The sequence below is a fragment of the Montipora foliosa genome, chromosome 11 (assembly GCF_036669935.1).
Source record: "Montipora foliosa isolate CH-2021 chromosome 11, ASM3666993v2, whole genome shotgun sequence".
In the NCBI taxonomy this organism is placed as follows: Eukaryota; Metazoa; Cnidaria; class Anthozoa; order Scleractinia; family Acroporidae; genus Montipora; species Montipora foliosa.
Genome location: NC_090879.1, coordinates 38,621,046 through 38,637,370, shown reverse-complemented (window position 1 = coordinate 38,637,370; position 16,325 = coordinate 38,621,046). Strand labels below are relative to the sequence as shown.

Sequence of the window (16,325 nt, the reverse complement as noted above, 5' to 3'; positions counted from 1 at the left end):
CTTGTTTGGATTCTTGACCCTGCCGATCTCCAAGGTAATTCCGTGGGAGAGGCGCATTGGGTCGGAGGCAAGTGCACAGAAACCAGGGGCAGGATCGACACAGACTGTCACACTGCCATCGTGTAAGGAACGCAGCTGGGAACATAAGACTATGAGGGCGTTGCGGAGATCCTCATGTTTCTCGCTCTTGACAAGGGTGGTTAAAGTGTACGAGGAGACAGTCTCTCTAAGTACGAGGATTAATTGTCGGTGATGTCGGGCAACATCAGCAGCGAATGAGACGCCAATGGACCGAGGAGCTTCTAGCTTCTTCTGACTGGGGCTGAAAGTGTTTAGGGATTGATTTCACAGACTCGCAGGTGTGACAGGAGGAAGATACAAGGTACTTTGACGGGTGGCTAAGCCGGATGTGAAGAGCTGTTAATAGGCCGTCTAAGACGGAGCGAGGGACAACCAGGCGCTCAGCATTCCAGCTGGGTAGCCTGCCAGGCAGCACGGCTAGTGTAACAGAGAGGCTGCAAACAACGGAGTCCTCGAGTTCTAGAGTTCTAGAGTCCAAACATTCCTTGGGGTTACGGCTTGCAAAATCGGAGGGTAGGTTCTCAACTCCGGCGATATGACGTATGTGGACAGAATAGCGGCTGACTGTTGACAGGAAGGTGGTGACCCTTGAGCTGGCTGAGAATTCTCCTCTCTTGAGCTTTTCGTAAGCTTGAACACAAGGTCTGCTGTCGGTGAGTACCTCGGTTGTGTGTGGGGATTGAATGATATAGGGGGTAAACTGTCTAATTTCCGCGCCAATAGCCAAGGCTTCAATCTCACAGGGCAACCAAGTCACTTGATGCTTACGAAGCTTGGCGCTGAAGAACCCAGCTAAGAGCAGCGAGCCATTTCGGTGTATGTAAAGTGTGGCTGAGATGCCTCTTTTCTTGACGGAGCCGTCAGTCACGATCCTTAAGGCGTCTTGAGGCTGGGGGATGGTAATGGTCCAGTTGTCTACCAATGCACGTTGGGCGGTTTTGAAGGCCAGCAGTAATTCATCGCACCACACAATTTTGTCTCTGGAGTCTTTCCCTGCAGTGGCTTGGTGGAGGGGATCAAGCAGCTCCGCAAATCTGGCTTAGAACCTTGTAAGCCCCGACAAAGGAGCAGAGGCCTTGCACTGTGGAGGGAGGCGCGACCGAGGATAGTGCGGCCAATTTGTGGGGGCTAGCTTGCAGGGTGCCTTTAGACCACACCCAGCCTAGTACGACGGCCTTTCTTGGGCAGATGATAGTTTTGGCTGCGGATAAGCGAAGATTGTTCGAGAACTCTTCTCCAATTGTTGAGGACCTCAATGGGGCTGTTTCCCCCAACGTACAGGTCGTCAGCAATTTTGGCAACACAGCCCTCTTGAATGAGGTCTCCCAGACTCGGGACATCAGTTCTTCATGGCAAGTTTCGGACTCAGGCATACCCATGGCAGAACGAGTGTAAACATGGATGCCTTTAAATGGTGTCGCAACACCGCAGTACTTCATAGATGAATTGGCCAGGGGAATCTGATAGAAAGACTTCAGCAAATCGGTGATAACAATGTACTTCCACTTCCCTATTTCATGCAGCACACTGTCAACATTTGGCATTAAGGAGGGTTGAGGTTTGCTGTACTGGGCGACTTCTGCGAAGGATGTCATGAGCCGGCTACCACCATTGGTCCCTTACGAGAAACAAGGTTTTGCAAAGACACCGGCAACTTTGAGCTCATCGAACTTGTCTTGTAATTCCTCAAGGGTGTTCCTGTTGTACTGTGGAAGCCTGCCTTTGCACTGAGGAGGAAGGGTGGTACCGATGTTGACAACAGCCTCAATTTTGCCGCTTGCACCGTTGTATTTAGAGATGGAGGGATTGAACACATCGGCAAACTCCAGATTGAGAGCTATGAATTTGTCACAAATGTCCTAATCTAGGCACCCATCAGGATCAAGGATCACACGGGGGAGAACCGCTTGCAGGTGGCTGGAGAAGGGGAGGCAGCAGTATGTGTGGTGGGAGGTGAAGTGGAGGTGGAGGCTTCGACGGGTAGAATGTGCCGAACCTGGCATAACTGCTCACCGCTCTTCAGGAGAATGGGGGAGCCAGTCGTGTTGGGGATGCGTACGGCATGATCGACAGATTGAATTTGCTGGAGCAGAGGCCACGCATCTTCAGGTTTACGGGGTATGTTAGAAGGGCAATCCAGCCAGGGCTGGCGTTGGAGTATTCTGAGCTGTGAGTATAAATCTACACTGTATAATGTATATAATTTTGAAGGTCAAAGGAGACTTTCCTCACAGGATACCTCGCATGAGAAGCTAAAAACCAAGTGTGCACACAGTGAAAGCAGTGCTTGACCACTTTAACTTGAAACGCATTCTTTACAAGAGCCAGTTCCCTGGATTCCCAATATCTGGCCCTCAATCATGCAAATGAGAACTGTAACAGCCTAATTCTTTAACACTTCATGTTTTTCATGAGTAAGCCCAGTTAATGCTCCTGCAAGAAGCATTCTTTTTTCATTAAAGAACATTCATGTATTTCTGACAACAGCTTTTAATTTCCTTTTAATGATTTCCACTGATTCACACTAAATTCCTTATTTAAGGACGGTGCTTACCAATTCAAAGGTAATTTTGTGTGGTTTACTGAATGTGTAGGAAAAGCAGATCTTAACAAATGCTATTGAAATGCAAAAAGAAAATTGAGGTAACCACACATTTTTCAAAGATAAAAACTATTAATCAACAATATTTGTAAAAAGCATTAAAAATACAAAGCGATGTGTGGCATTCTTTTCCAAAATATTGAGCTTAATTATATTTGAAAAATACATGGTCCCCTATTTCTTTTTGGATACCAAGAGCACTAGCTAAGTTCTGCTTTTTCTGCATAGTTTTGAACCACACAAAAATATCCCAGAAGCACCACCCATACAGTAGGAAATCCGAGTATCTCAAGATGGGCAATCACAGTAGTAGGCACTGTCCTTGTTGTTGAAAAAAGAGCAATAATTAATTTTCACGACTGATACTTTTTAATCTTTCTTGGTTGAAAGAGTTGTTGTTGAAGTACACATTATCCTGACAGGTTGGAACCTCAGGGTTTGAGGTTTTTGTTTACTGTTCAAAAGAACATCATGACAACTTATCGTTCGTTAAGTGACCTGAAATGCTAGCAGTCAGTGAGCCGTGAATTGTAAAGTGAATTAAGACCCGATTATAATAATTATTTCTGTTGATATTTTTTCTTAAGCTTTTGATTTTTCTCTAGATGCACATGAAGTACTTTATTTTTCTTCATGTTTTCATTAGCCTATTGACTCCCTGGCGTTCCCTATTGACGAGCAAAATCGTCTGCATTAGACAGAGTAAAAGACTAAGTATGGCTGGTTCAGGCTGGCTTAATTGGGAGTCAAAGGGTTAATATAAATTCTTTTTTTTTAATTCATATGTCTGTATTTCCACCTGATTTTTCAAGCCATTTTTTCTTGGTGGGTTGTTTTTAAAAATATTAATTATTTATATAATTTATTAATAAATTATTATTTTGATCAGAGGAACTTGTGGTAAATGTTACTACTGAGTTCAAAAAGCTGTATGTAATTTATGTTTTTAACAGGTTGTGGGAGTTGTTAACATCACAACATTGAACAATCGACAGTACTGTGTCATACTGGATCCAGTTGACAAAGATGGCAAACCCCAGCTTGGACAAAAGAGACTTATGAAGGTGTGGTTAGACAACAATTAGAGAAATTTACATGACAAACAATATCTACTTGATGTCCTGAAATTTTATGTGAAAGAGTATCTAAATATATGACTTGTGTACATATACATGTACATGTACCTATCATTATACATTATTGCCTGATGAATACTAATTAAAAGTGTTTCCAATTGAGGCATGGTTTGATGATACTCTGATAGTTGAATGTACCCATAACTTTGAATGCTTCCAATTTGCTAAAAAAGGACAAGAAATAGGTAGCATATACATGTACATGTAAAAGGACTCTTGTAACTTTGGATCACTCCTGATGAAGACGCTAGACGGGAGTCGTGAAACGTTGGGTCTTTGAATTGTAACTTAACAATCTACAATCAAATTTCTTCTAACCATAGTAGCATCAAACTGTGTCTGATTGACTGGTTAGTGCTAAGGACTTACCAGCGTTAAATACCATGGAAACCCAATGGTTAGTGCTAACCAGGCTTCAAGCAACCAACCCCTGGTTGCAATGTGAACCTTTAATTATCTTTCATTAGTCTAGATATTTCCTTTTATGCCACTCAATGAGCTGATAAGTTTATTACTGGTATTACAAAAGAGGAAAGTACTCCAAACAGAGGATATTTAACAATTAGACCCGTAGCCCGAAAGGGCTACAGGTCAATAGCCCATGAGGCGAAGCCGAATGGGCTATTGACCCATGTCCCTTGAGGGCGAAGGGTCTAATTGTTTTAGTATCACCCAACTAGTCGGACAGAAAAGGCAATAATAAAGTTAGCAAATGCAAGTTGAAGAATATTTATTTGGGAATAAAACGAAAGAAAGCATCACGCTTTTTGCTACTCGAGGACTATTACTAATAGTCCTCTAGTAGCGTAGCCAATCAAAATGCAGGATTTGCATTAGTCCACTAGTTGGGTGATACTAAAAGCCATTAACTGATCTCCCAGGAAGTGTGTGAGATTATGGCATTTATTTTGATACTCCCCTTATTGCCAAGGATTTATTTGTTCAAATTTCAACAATAAAACATTTATCATGAAAAATCCCTGTTACATACTGTAGTCAGGAATTCATCTGTTAAAATCCCAGTGATGTCTGTCACAAGTTAAATTCATCAGCCCTACTCTTCCCTTCTACCTAATTATCATGCCCTGTCCAGACTTGGATAATTGCTAAATGTGCATTCATGAACTCACTGGATTATCAAATAAGGGTTGTTGACAGAAAGTGTATGAACCTAATGAACTAACTAAATACAAGTTTTGTGACAAACCCCCTGTGTATCATATGAACATCTATTTATTACAAATATATTGATTGCTGAGCATTTTTATTTGTCAACTCAGGGAGAGAAGTCCTTCTTCCTTCTTCCTGGGGAGAAACTTGAGCAAGGAATTCAAAATGTGTTTATCCTTGGGGAGGATGAAGGAGTGATTTTAAAAGCAAATGAAGCTTTTATTGATGTTGATGAAAAGGAGGTAATTACAGTTAACATTTTTGTTTAAAATGTTTGGCTTACTGTATTGGCAAATTTCAGGGGTGCCCAACGAAAATTGTTTCCAAAATGCATAGTAGGAAAAAACCTTACAAGAAAACGCTAATAAAACATTTTTTGAGTTTTTTAATGTTGCTGGGGAAAAAAGGTGTTTCTCACTCTCAGGATGATTATGAGCAAAATTCCAGCTCCCAGCTAGATAGTGAGGAAAAATCCCAGCCAGCCGACTTTGAGTCACTGTTGCCCAGCCGGCAAAGAATCTCGTGAATCTAAACCGCTCGTCAAACCGGTCAAAACAGGTTTTTTTTCTCAACATGCGAGAAGTTGAACCAGCGGCAAGCTTCTCATGAACGAGGTCTCCCCCAGTTTCTCTTTTCATCCAGCCAGCAAGGGTTGAAATGCTAAAAATATTTAAAGTTTCCCAGAGAAAAAATATCAAATTAATAACTTGCCAGCCAGATGAAATTCCACTGCGGAACAGATATTTTGCAGAACACCTTCGTTGGGTGCCCCTGAAATTTATCAATAAATATATCATAAATTTGTGCTAGAAAGGTATAGTTGCTTGAGCTTATATACCTAACAAACTTCAAGGGCTCGTACATTGTAGGACTGAAGTTTTGGGTCACGGTGGGTCCAGTAGGGTGATTCAACCAAACTGCGGTGATATAATGCATTTTAACTTGACGTTTTAAGTCAAGTCAAGTTAAAATGGCCGAAAAACAAGAGTATTTGTGATTCAACCAAGAATATTCCAGTCTCGCAATGGGAAGCAGAGTTTCTGGTTTTCTATGAACGTCTGACCCTGGTGTAGAATCTGGTAGCCACTAAAGCATTACACTCTTTTGTTGGCCTGGACCATTTTGTGTATGTGGCTACAAGAACCACCTTTATGTGCACTCATCTTTTTGGAAATTTGGAAGGAAAGATGGAATTAATTGAACTCAAAAAGAGTACTATCTGCCTGGAATTACCTTGGGGGCTAGACTCTGACAAACAACACCATAAAAGTATAATATTACCTCCTAGCTGAAAAGCCCAACGGGAATGGCCAATAAAATTAACGCCCCCTTACCTCTTCCGGGAGCCGTCTTTAATATTCCGGAATAATGTTTCTGATAAGCGTATTTTGTTATTTGACACGTCCACGTGACTTAGGTTAGGTTTCGTATGTATTCGTCATATGTTAGCTTTGGTAGCTAGTCACACATTGTGCGTGTGTATGCTAAGATGTCACTCCCATCAGATTCCTTAATTTTACTTTTAAGTCCCAGCTTCATGATAGGAATTGCCAAAGTAACGCCACTTTTGGCTGAGATAATTAAACCTAAAATTAAATGATAGCAATATGCGAAGATGCTTGTTGTCACTGTCATTTAAGACATGGGAATTGTTGTCTGTTAATAATTTCGCACTCTTGATCATAACATGCTAAAAATTTATAATTATTCCAGTCAAAAACATTTGTTTCGTGCTCCGGAAGCATAATAAAAGTTAAAAAGTTTTACAAACTCGGAGCTAAAAGTTAAAACTTGTGAAATATTTCGTCCGTTTTTTCAACCGGACTTCATCAGTCAATGATATGAATGTTAAAAAGATGAATTTTAAAAAAGGGTTTTAACGCCTCTTGGGGGTTAGAATTGTGTCATAGATAGCTGCTAATTCGTAACCATTGTCTCTGTTTAACGCCGGTTTCGTAATTTGAATAGCTTCTTTTATCCTGCGTTTGAAGGTGTTAACTTCGGTTGATAGTACTTTTGTCTTATTTGGGTCCACCGAGTGGCCCTCCAGGCGACAATGCTCGTGAATAGCTGATGAAGTTCTTGATTGGTGTTCTTTCACTCTGATTTCCAGAGAGCGGGCCGTTTCGCCAACGTACTCCTTTTATAATTATTCCAATTTCTCTGTCCTCAGAAAGAGGTAAAAAGACGGCCTGGTGACCGTTGGATGATCCGTGGCCCCAGTGAATATGTCCCGCCTGTAGAGGTGGAAGTTGTTGCTCGTAGGAAAGCAATTCCTCTTGATGAAAATGAAGGCATCTATGTTCGTGACATCAAGACCGGGCGAGTGAGAGCCGTGTGTGGTCAGACATATATGCTGACTCAAGATGAGGAGCTGTGGCAGAAGGAGTTGCCACCAACCGTTGAACAGTTGCTAGCTGGAGGGAAGGATCCACTGGCTGACAGAGGCACTAGAAATGTTGTTGTACCAGAAATATCAAGTAAGGCCTAACAATGTACAAAAAATTAGAATCCATTGTAACTGAAAAACTAGACCCTCCGTGAGGGTACACTGGGTTGCCTGTGGTACGTGCACCGTTCCAGACAATTTTTTCAAGTTGGGGGGTCATTAAGACCATTTAAGGGGTCACCCAGAAGTCATACCAGCAGAGGCCCTTTGGCTCACAGGTTCTCACACGTCCGTTCGACGAAAAAAATCTGTTCTTGCGTAATATGTAGCTCTAACAGTGCACGATATTGTTTTGGTATTGTCTATCATTGTAGTGCCATGGTAGAAGCCTTCGGTAAATAGCCTGAGAAGACATGTGGTTACTAGGAAAGTACTGAACCCTGAAAGATTGAAGAAAATAAATGGAAAGTGAGAAACATTGGCTTCTGGGCTGACATGTTGATAAACTTCTTTTCACCACAAGTTTAAGCGTGCCCTCTGAGCATCTGACAGCTTTGTAATACTAAAATTTACTAAAGTTAAGCCCTCTCCGGCGGGATTAGTGTCTGGATGGGTGACCAAAAACGTATACGCCTTCGCAAAACAGAAGCATTGGACCGAAAATACTATTAACGCTAACAAATGCGAACTTAGCAAGGTACAGATTTTGTTAGCTTGCTTTATGCAAAAACAAATATTGATGCAAAAGTAAATAAATATTGTTACACAGTTTTAAGAAAGAGCAGAAGGAAGTTTCCAGGACGGTCGCTCGAGAAATAACATATTTACGACATGAAAACAACATTAATTTTGAACCGTGAATATAGAATATAAACAGTTACGATCAGCGACAAACATTTTGGGAGATTTTTGTTACGTTCAATTTTGTTATTGTACGTTTTGGCTGCACAAATAAATCGCAAAATCGAAAGTGACATCGCCGGAATTCAGCGGGCGCCGTGATTACCAGCAAGTTACCGCGGCATCTGTGTCAAATGATGGCAAGTTTGACAATAAATGAGCGAATTCAAAACAAAGATCACAATCGCCCACCATTGTTTCTACAAAGTCAAAAATTTACTCTCCAAGACGAGGTTATTTATCACCAGGTAATTCCATAATTTTGGAAATAGCAGCTACTTTATTATTCACCGGCGTCACAATTTTTTGCTGATTTTGGGGCTCATTTTGTTGAAACTCAAGCACGCTTCCAACGGACCTGTTTATTTTCATGAAACCTTTCCTGCTTACAGAGTTATACGAAAAATATCCTCCCGTATCACGTTTCAACCTTAAGCTCGAAAATTCAATACACAACATGATATTATAATTCACAAAGGCAGAAAATATCACAGAATCCTTTTCCAGCGAAACATTTTATTGAAACAAACAACATAAAATGCACTAAAACGCCATTCGCGTTGCAATGACTTTCCATTGCTGGTTAACGAGAATAACAAACTCACGAGGCAGAATGTATATTTATATTTAATTAAGTTAGCACAACACAAAAACGCTAACCTCATTTTGACACGAAAATGCTTTACTATTGCCATAAAAACTATCCAGTTAAGCTCACATATTATAAAACATGATGAATTCATAAAGGCCACCTTTTCCAGCGAACAATTTTTTGAAACAAATAACATATTTGCTCTTAGAGGCGAAAACCTCTTCCTATTTCATTGCGTGCGTGAAGAGAAAAAACTCAATCGTGTCAAATATGCGCAATATTACAAACTAAAATTTCAGGATCAAACCGTTTCCTTGAATAATGAAGCACAAAATAGACGACAAGCTTTCTTTCAAATAATTCTTGGCTGTCACATTTCCAATTTTTTTTACCTGAAGACTGTGCAGAGTTGATCACAGATCCACTTTTGGTGTTCGATTCGTTCTCTGTCTTTGTTGAACCCATAAGTTACCAGAGAATTTTCCATTTGGTTTCAGTGTTCTACATAACAGCACACTTGGTAAATATTATTTTAGAAATGCAGCTCACTTTGATTTCTGCTCGACGGGCGACAGATTGTTGTCGAAGTCCATTACTCGTCGCTTTTGAGATTCCAGGTGTTGGTTTTCACCGCCTGCGTAGTTTATCCAACTGACTTTCATTATTGAGCTCCGTAAGGGTATATTTTGTTTAAGGATCCAGTAAAAGGCCATTCGCGTTACATGACTTTCGACGCCATTGCAGGCTAAGTTAATGATTCTACTGTGTCCACCAGAGAAATCTACGCAGTTCCACTACCCTCTCGATCCTAAGAAAATACGCGCAGAAGGCTCTATGCACAAAGATACCACTTACCAGGGGAGTGACAAGCAAGACTTTTACCGACACGGAAGGAAAAAAAAATAACACCGAACAAATGCCATCCATTTTTGGACTGGGATTGCCATACGGCAACCCAGTAATGATATGAACTTTTTATGTTCATCTTAGTTATTCACTCAGGTTTAACACCATGGCCAAATATGTGCTGTACATTACCTGCCAGTAACACATAACTTTCCCTTGCTTTACAGATCACATTACACCGTGCACAGCAAAATTCGATTTCTTACGCTTTCACTTTAGCAGAGCCTGCAGACTTTTTCTGTCTTCTTTTTTTTTTAATGAGGCTTTCCCTTTTATGCCTACAGCTGTACCAACTATTGTAATTAAATTACATTCTAAATGCGAACGTTTTGTTTAACAAGCGTGAGACTCGCTATATCAAATAGTGTTTTGAAATAGTTTCTGTTGTGCAGGTTTTCCAGCCCTACAGCAGATGTCCACTTCATGGGATGAATTTCAGGCTTCAGCACAAGTCAATCTGTCTCCACCTGTACCTCCCCGTGCAGTAAGACGTGAGAAAAAGATTGCTACTTATTGCTAATGACCCAGGTCCAGTTCAGTTCAAAAGAGGATTATACCAGTCAAGGGCACCCATGGCCAGAATTTTCTAAAATATTTTCCACAATGCTTAAAAGTTTACAGCTGCCCTACAAAACATTTATCTGTTCGGGTGTTTTAGGGGAATTTCAGGTCTGTAAAAAGTTCTAGGTTTCTTTTTTTGCAGCATCTGAAAGCTCTATCAATCCCCGGGTAGCAATCGTGACAGATCAGAAGTTTGCATTACGTTGTCGTCCTTTTCTGTCCGAAAATTTATGGGTGGTTTCTTTAAAATATGAATCTCAAACAAACTCCGGCGAAAATGATAAAAGCTATTTTTTTGGATGCCAGTGTAACAGGCAGCCCAGCGGTATAAAATTGCTTCCATTACAGGATTAAAAAAAGACGTAGAAAGAAGATTAGGGCAGCCTTCAACGGCTAAACAAAATAAACAATAAAATCGAGTTTTAAAAAAAGTTAGATATCGTTTTCACGGGGACTTCGCAGTGGTCTCCCATCCAAGTACTAACCCCATCCGAACGGGCTTAACTTTTGTAGACACTAGCATCAAATTTAAGGACGTTCGCGCGAAAATTTTCCCACATTGAAACTAGTCTCATTTCTCGCCTGAAGGTAAGGTCATAAATTGCTTATTCCAAAAATGAAAAAAAATTGGGGTGTCACCGACTTTGTTTCGGAGAAAAAGGCTAGGGAAAAATGCCCTAATTTCGATAGATGGGTCATCATCACAAGATGTAGCTTCATCAATTCATCCGTCGAAAATCATAAAAATAATCTGTTGGAGTGAAAGTTTCTGTTCATAGAAATATAGGAGTGGGCTTTTTTAGATACCGGTAATTTCATGCCACTGGGGATGTCGTAAGCAGTAGAGTTAATCTTCAACGAGCGTTTTTGCAAGCGCTACCCGTTGTAACCACTTCCATTCTCAGGACACAAGGAAAGAAAAATTTAAACAAAGATAACTTCTTACTTTGTGTTTTTTTTTTTCATTTCATCATATTTTGTAGATTGTAAGAAGAACAAGTGATTCATGTCTCATGTCTTAAAAAATAGGGGTCACTGATGATCTAAACAAGTAAAATCGATGTGACGTTGCGAAGCTCTTGGAAAATTTCGTTTGTCACGATTTTGCGTGACCTGTCGGGGAAGGACTGGAACCCAAGACAGGATCGATCGATGAAAGGTTTTTGTAAAAAAAAAGACTTTCTCGAGCATAGCAACGAAGTTTCAAGCAAGCGTTATCTTTCTTTCGTTAGTGTCTTGTATCGTATCTCTGCATTGCCGTCATGCTCATCTTTTGTGAAATATAATCTCTGGCTGTTTCCACGTAGGTCCGCGCTATTCAAGTGCTCTATTTTCATTAAAGTAAAGGAAAAGAACTTCAAAAACATGCATGCATTTTGAACTAAGAAGTTCGTAACGTAAAAAAACATTTTAAAAAACCATTAAATTTACGAAACGTCGCTGACTAAACCTAACCGTCCTCGAGTTTTCAAAACTTTCAACCACTACTCGATTAGCGACGTTTTCCAGCCTCCGGTCCTTTCTCTTTAACGTTTTATGATGAATTGGAAATAAATGTGCCATTCTTTAGCCGACCTGGAAATTTTTCCCGGGCGTTTGTGTCGCCATAAGATCTTAACGTGTAATGCTTGAAGTGATGCGTGACGTATTACAGTCGCGTTACCTGCGCAGTAAAAGTTGCGCACAAACAATTAGCGCGAACGTCCTTCAATGGTATGTGATAGATCAAGTCAATGACATTCGTCAACAAAAAATAAATCCATTCCTCCTAGTATATAAATATAGTACAGGAATCAAAGACGTGAAAAGAATATTAGAAAAAAAGCCTTAAATACAATAGATATATATCAAATACAAAAAGACATAAACCAAAATTGCAGCGTTGAGACTGAGTAAAGAGTTTTTAAAAAGTAAAACGTTTCGATCACTTCGGTGACCTTCATCAGTTACGTATGCAAATATGACTAAGGATGGCAAAATAGGCAAATTGGTGACAAATGTGCATAACGGGTGTGCCAAGAAATGGTCTTTCTTGAGATTGAGGTACACACGTGGAAACTCAACGTGCTCGTTTGATTGAGTTCTCTTATTAGAATACCACGCTTCCAAAAACAACCGCTGGTGCCATTAGGGACAAATGTGAAGAATTGACACGTTTTCAAAATCAAAGCTGTGGCCAGTTTTTTGGGAATGTTTGGGCCGATCTGCAGTCAATATTCCAAGAAATCTTACCTTTTTATCCGGACATTCCCCAAAAAGCTTTAGTAAAAGTAAATTGTGATAGTATTGCTGTGCTGATTGTTGAGGCCTCACAAGGGGAGGGAGGGGGGGGGGGGGGTGAATCTAAGTATCTCGTTTCCCATTAATTTTTGGCCTAAATATCTTCTATCCCGTTAATTCCTTTGGTTTGTATCTCTGTAATGCCAGTTCGGATTTTTGAATATCCCTTATCCCGTTAACTTTCCCCCAAAATATCCCGTATCCCTATAATTTTTTACATAAATATCCCGCATCCCTAACACAGGCTCGTTGTTTCCATTTGCAAATTTAGTAGCATTAATAAGAAGAGATAACCTCTAATTCTGTTTTTACAAAAAATAACACCTAGTTAAACACAGATTTATCTTTCTGGTAATCTTTCGCCATTTTGCGATGTTTACCCGTAGTTGTAGTTCAGTGTAACTGGACAATTGGTGTTAACTGTTTGGGCATCCCATGGATACGCTCTTAGAAGCGTCTTGTTAATAAATCTTCAAATTGTATGCTGTTTCCAATCTGACAGTTGATTCTTACTCCGCTCAGTAAAATTCTAGCGTCCGATTCTAGCACGTTCTAGCGTTCTTCAATGTGGTTTCGAAATTTCTACAAACTCTTCAGACTCTACTGCTTTTCCGAAATAGCTGGGAAATGTGTTCAGAAAAATGTCCAAAATTTTAGGGGGTATTTAAATGAGACCGGGACGAACTCAGACCTGTTTGAACTTGTTTTGCAGCGGTTTTCATGAAACCGGGACGATATGCTTGGTGCCTGGTTTTGGGACGAAATGATATATTTTGTCTAATAAATATATCGCTTACCCAAAAGCACACAGGCGTGAAATTTCTGGACCCAGTCTGAGATGTGTTGTCAACATTTCAATGAGAACGGTACGAACTCAGGCCGGTTCGAGAGTTACTTTAAAACGCAGAAAAAGAAATGTGTGGAGTCTGATACGGACTCATGCCGGCCTCAGTTCGTCCCGGTCTCACGTGAATGAGTTCGAATATTCAAAATACCGAAATTACTCATTGGGTGTCCCTGACAAAATGACAATTTAAAGTTTGACCGTCAAAAAAAATCGTTAAATGATTTTTGGAATATGTGAAATTTCAAATGAAGTGTGGAATGGACTTGAAGGCTTGAATTGGATTCCAGTTAGTCTCATCTGGCGTGGTAGCTCAGTTAGTAGAGCAGTGCAGCGAATCTTGTTTAATATTTAACAACGTAAGTCCATCCTTAGGATAGTAGAAGTCTTTGTCAAAATTAAAGGTTTAAAATCTTGTGGAAACTCTTTTTGATCGGTAAATAAACTGAAATGTCTGTAATTTAAGCGGTTAATTTCTAGTAATGCAAGGTTAGCTTGATCGGGTTTTCAACAGCTGGTGAACTGTAAAAACCCTACTAAGTTAAAGCAGCCCTTACAAATTAACTTTTAGTATTGGATCTGTTAGGTTTTGCCAACTCTACGATGTGTGCTCCATCTTTGATATACGACGTGCAATATATTTAAACTGCGAATATGACGAGACAGTTTTCAAGTAGTTATGAAGTAATTTAATCCAGACTTCAATGGAACTCGAACCCATAACCTTGTCATTTGATTGCATACAGCTCTAAAACGTAGCTATCAAGCCATCTCGAAGCTGGTCATTTGTAAAATCGTATGATATCCCAAAATGAGCTAATAATGATTCGAAGGAGAATACATGAAATAATGTACCGTCATTTAGACTGCGCACAAAAGAGCTCCACTTTGCAAGTGGTGAGTCCGAATCACATGGTTTCAGTGTTTGGTCTGGGATCCCCTTCTTGTTTTTCGTTAGATTCCAGTCTATTAAAAGGATACTGAAACTGGTCGTCGGGCTTTGTCATTTTCTTTGCCATTTTATTTTATAGAATCACGAGAACCGACAAGCAAGTTGGGCAGAAACAAAACAAGAGTTGTGACATTCCGAGTTCCTCATAATGCAGCAGTGCAAATATATGATTACAAAGAGAAGACAGCCAGGTATGTTGAACCATTGCCTCTGATTTATTTATTTATTTCTATTCTCACCCCTATTCACACTTTTCCTACTAGGATTTTGTGGTCCCTGTGTCGAACATTTTGGCTGCCTTACACAAGAAATTTAAATACAGTAATTTTAAATAATTACTTTACTTAAAGCAAACATAACGAAGCTTTGATTGTGTGCATGCCGAGTAAAGTATATGGAGGAAGGCAAGTGCCATGTTTCATGTAAGCGAGAATCTCTAATTTAGACGGACAGCGGTGGATGGAGGCACGATACACTTCATTCTATTCTGTGCAACGCATATCCTGACAAGTGAATAGTGTTTTCCACGCCTTCCGATTTGCTAACTCATTTAGAATCAGTAAATTTTCTGTAAGGAAATGGATAATAATCGTATTCTGAGAATACTAGAAAAACGGCGGCAAACGATTTTTGCATTTTTCCAAACTTTAATTATTTAACGTTCACTACAGCTATCAGTCATAGAGGTAAGTAAGAACTGAATAATCGAATACAAGGAAAATCTTACCGCAAACCAAAACACAAATCTTACTCCCTCTCTCTCTCTCTCTCTGCTATTCTTCCTTAAAATAATTGCTCACCTGTGGTGCAAAAGAATAGCCCATTTCCGAGTTGCTGTTTGCCTCAGTGTCAAAGCGAGTCCTGGTGAAAACCATTCAAGTGGTAATATGGGGGGTGTATTTTCACGCAAATCAAACTCATTATCACTTTTATTACACATAACATGAGAATTTTATTCCATAAAGCTCATTTGTACAAATCTATACGCTTTATTTTCACATGTGGAAAAGGCTTAAACAGCCAATCAGAATGGCGTACAGCTATTTCACATGTGGAAGTATAACCAATCAACGATAGCGTAAAGGCGTTTCCATGCCAATCACTCGTGCATCTCGTGCAAATCGTACTTTGTTATTGAATTAAATTAAATTTGCATTTGGTTCTATTGTTAGTGAGTTTTTGTTTCTAATTTGCGTTCAGAAAATTATTTAATGAAAATTCTCGTCTTATGTGTAATAAACAGTTCACGACATAGAAAGTGCTTTGTACGGGGTTTTATTCACTCGTTGTTTGTGTCAAAAACCCTCACTCGCGCGTTCCTCGCTCGTTCGGGTTTTTGACACAAACAACTCGTGAATAAAACCCCGTACACCGCACTTTCTATGACGTAAACTATATGAATGGTTGATCACCAAGACTCGCTTTGAACCAGAAGCATCCAGCAGCTCGGAAATGGGCTATTTAGTATAATTCTTCCTACCTCACTCCCTTAAAAAGTGAAGCCAATAAGGGAAAATGAAAATAGACAGCACGGATCCAAAATTTGAAATAATTGCCGCGGGGTAATTATTTAAAAAGTCACACGGGAAGGCCTTGACATTATAAGCACGATCGTTTAGCTGGAAAAAAGGCTTTCTCGTCTTCAGCCGTTAGTGTAAAATTCTCTACTCCGCTGTTAGAGAAGATCCAGTGTTTTGCTTTTCATTGCTAGGGTTGTGTTTGGTCCCGAACTGGTTATGCTGTGCCCCGATGAACAGTTTACCCAGCTCAGCCTGTCCGGAGGAAAACCAAAGAAACCTAACGTTATCAAAGCATTGTGCCTCCTTCTCGGCCCAGACTTCTGCACAGACATCGTTACAGTCGAGACCTCTGACCATGCCCGACTGCAACTGCAGCTTTCATACAACTGGTA

General features: G+C 40.1%; 1 protein-coding gene across 3 annotated transcripts in view; it reads left to right on the top strand.

Annotated features, from left to right (window-relative positions):
- The window catches only part of LOC137974799 (major vault protein-like), a 36,550-nt gene that overhangs the window by 8,747 nt on the left and 11,478 nt on the right, over nt 1-16,325 (top strand). For 2 of the 3 annotated variants that reach the window (XM_068821782.1, XM_068821783.1), the window contains exons 8-13: nt 3,637-3,747; nt 5,100-5,231; nt 7,163-7,469; nt 10,169-10,267; nt 14,493-14,604; nt 16,125-16,322. In XM_068821782.1, the coding sequence (XP_068677883.1) occupies nt 3,637-3,747; nt 5,100-5,231; nt 7,163-7,469; nt 10,169-10,267; nt 14,493-14,604; nt 16,125-16,322 (959 nt within the window). The remainder of the gene's footprint in view (nt 1-3,636; nt 3,748-5,099; nt 5,232-7,162; nt 7,470-10,168; nt 10,268-14,492; nt 14,605-16,124; nt 16,323-16,325) is intronic. The other variant, XM_068821784.1, reaches the window with a different exon arrangement.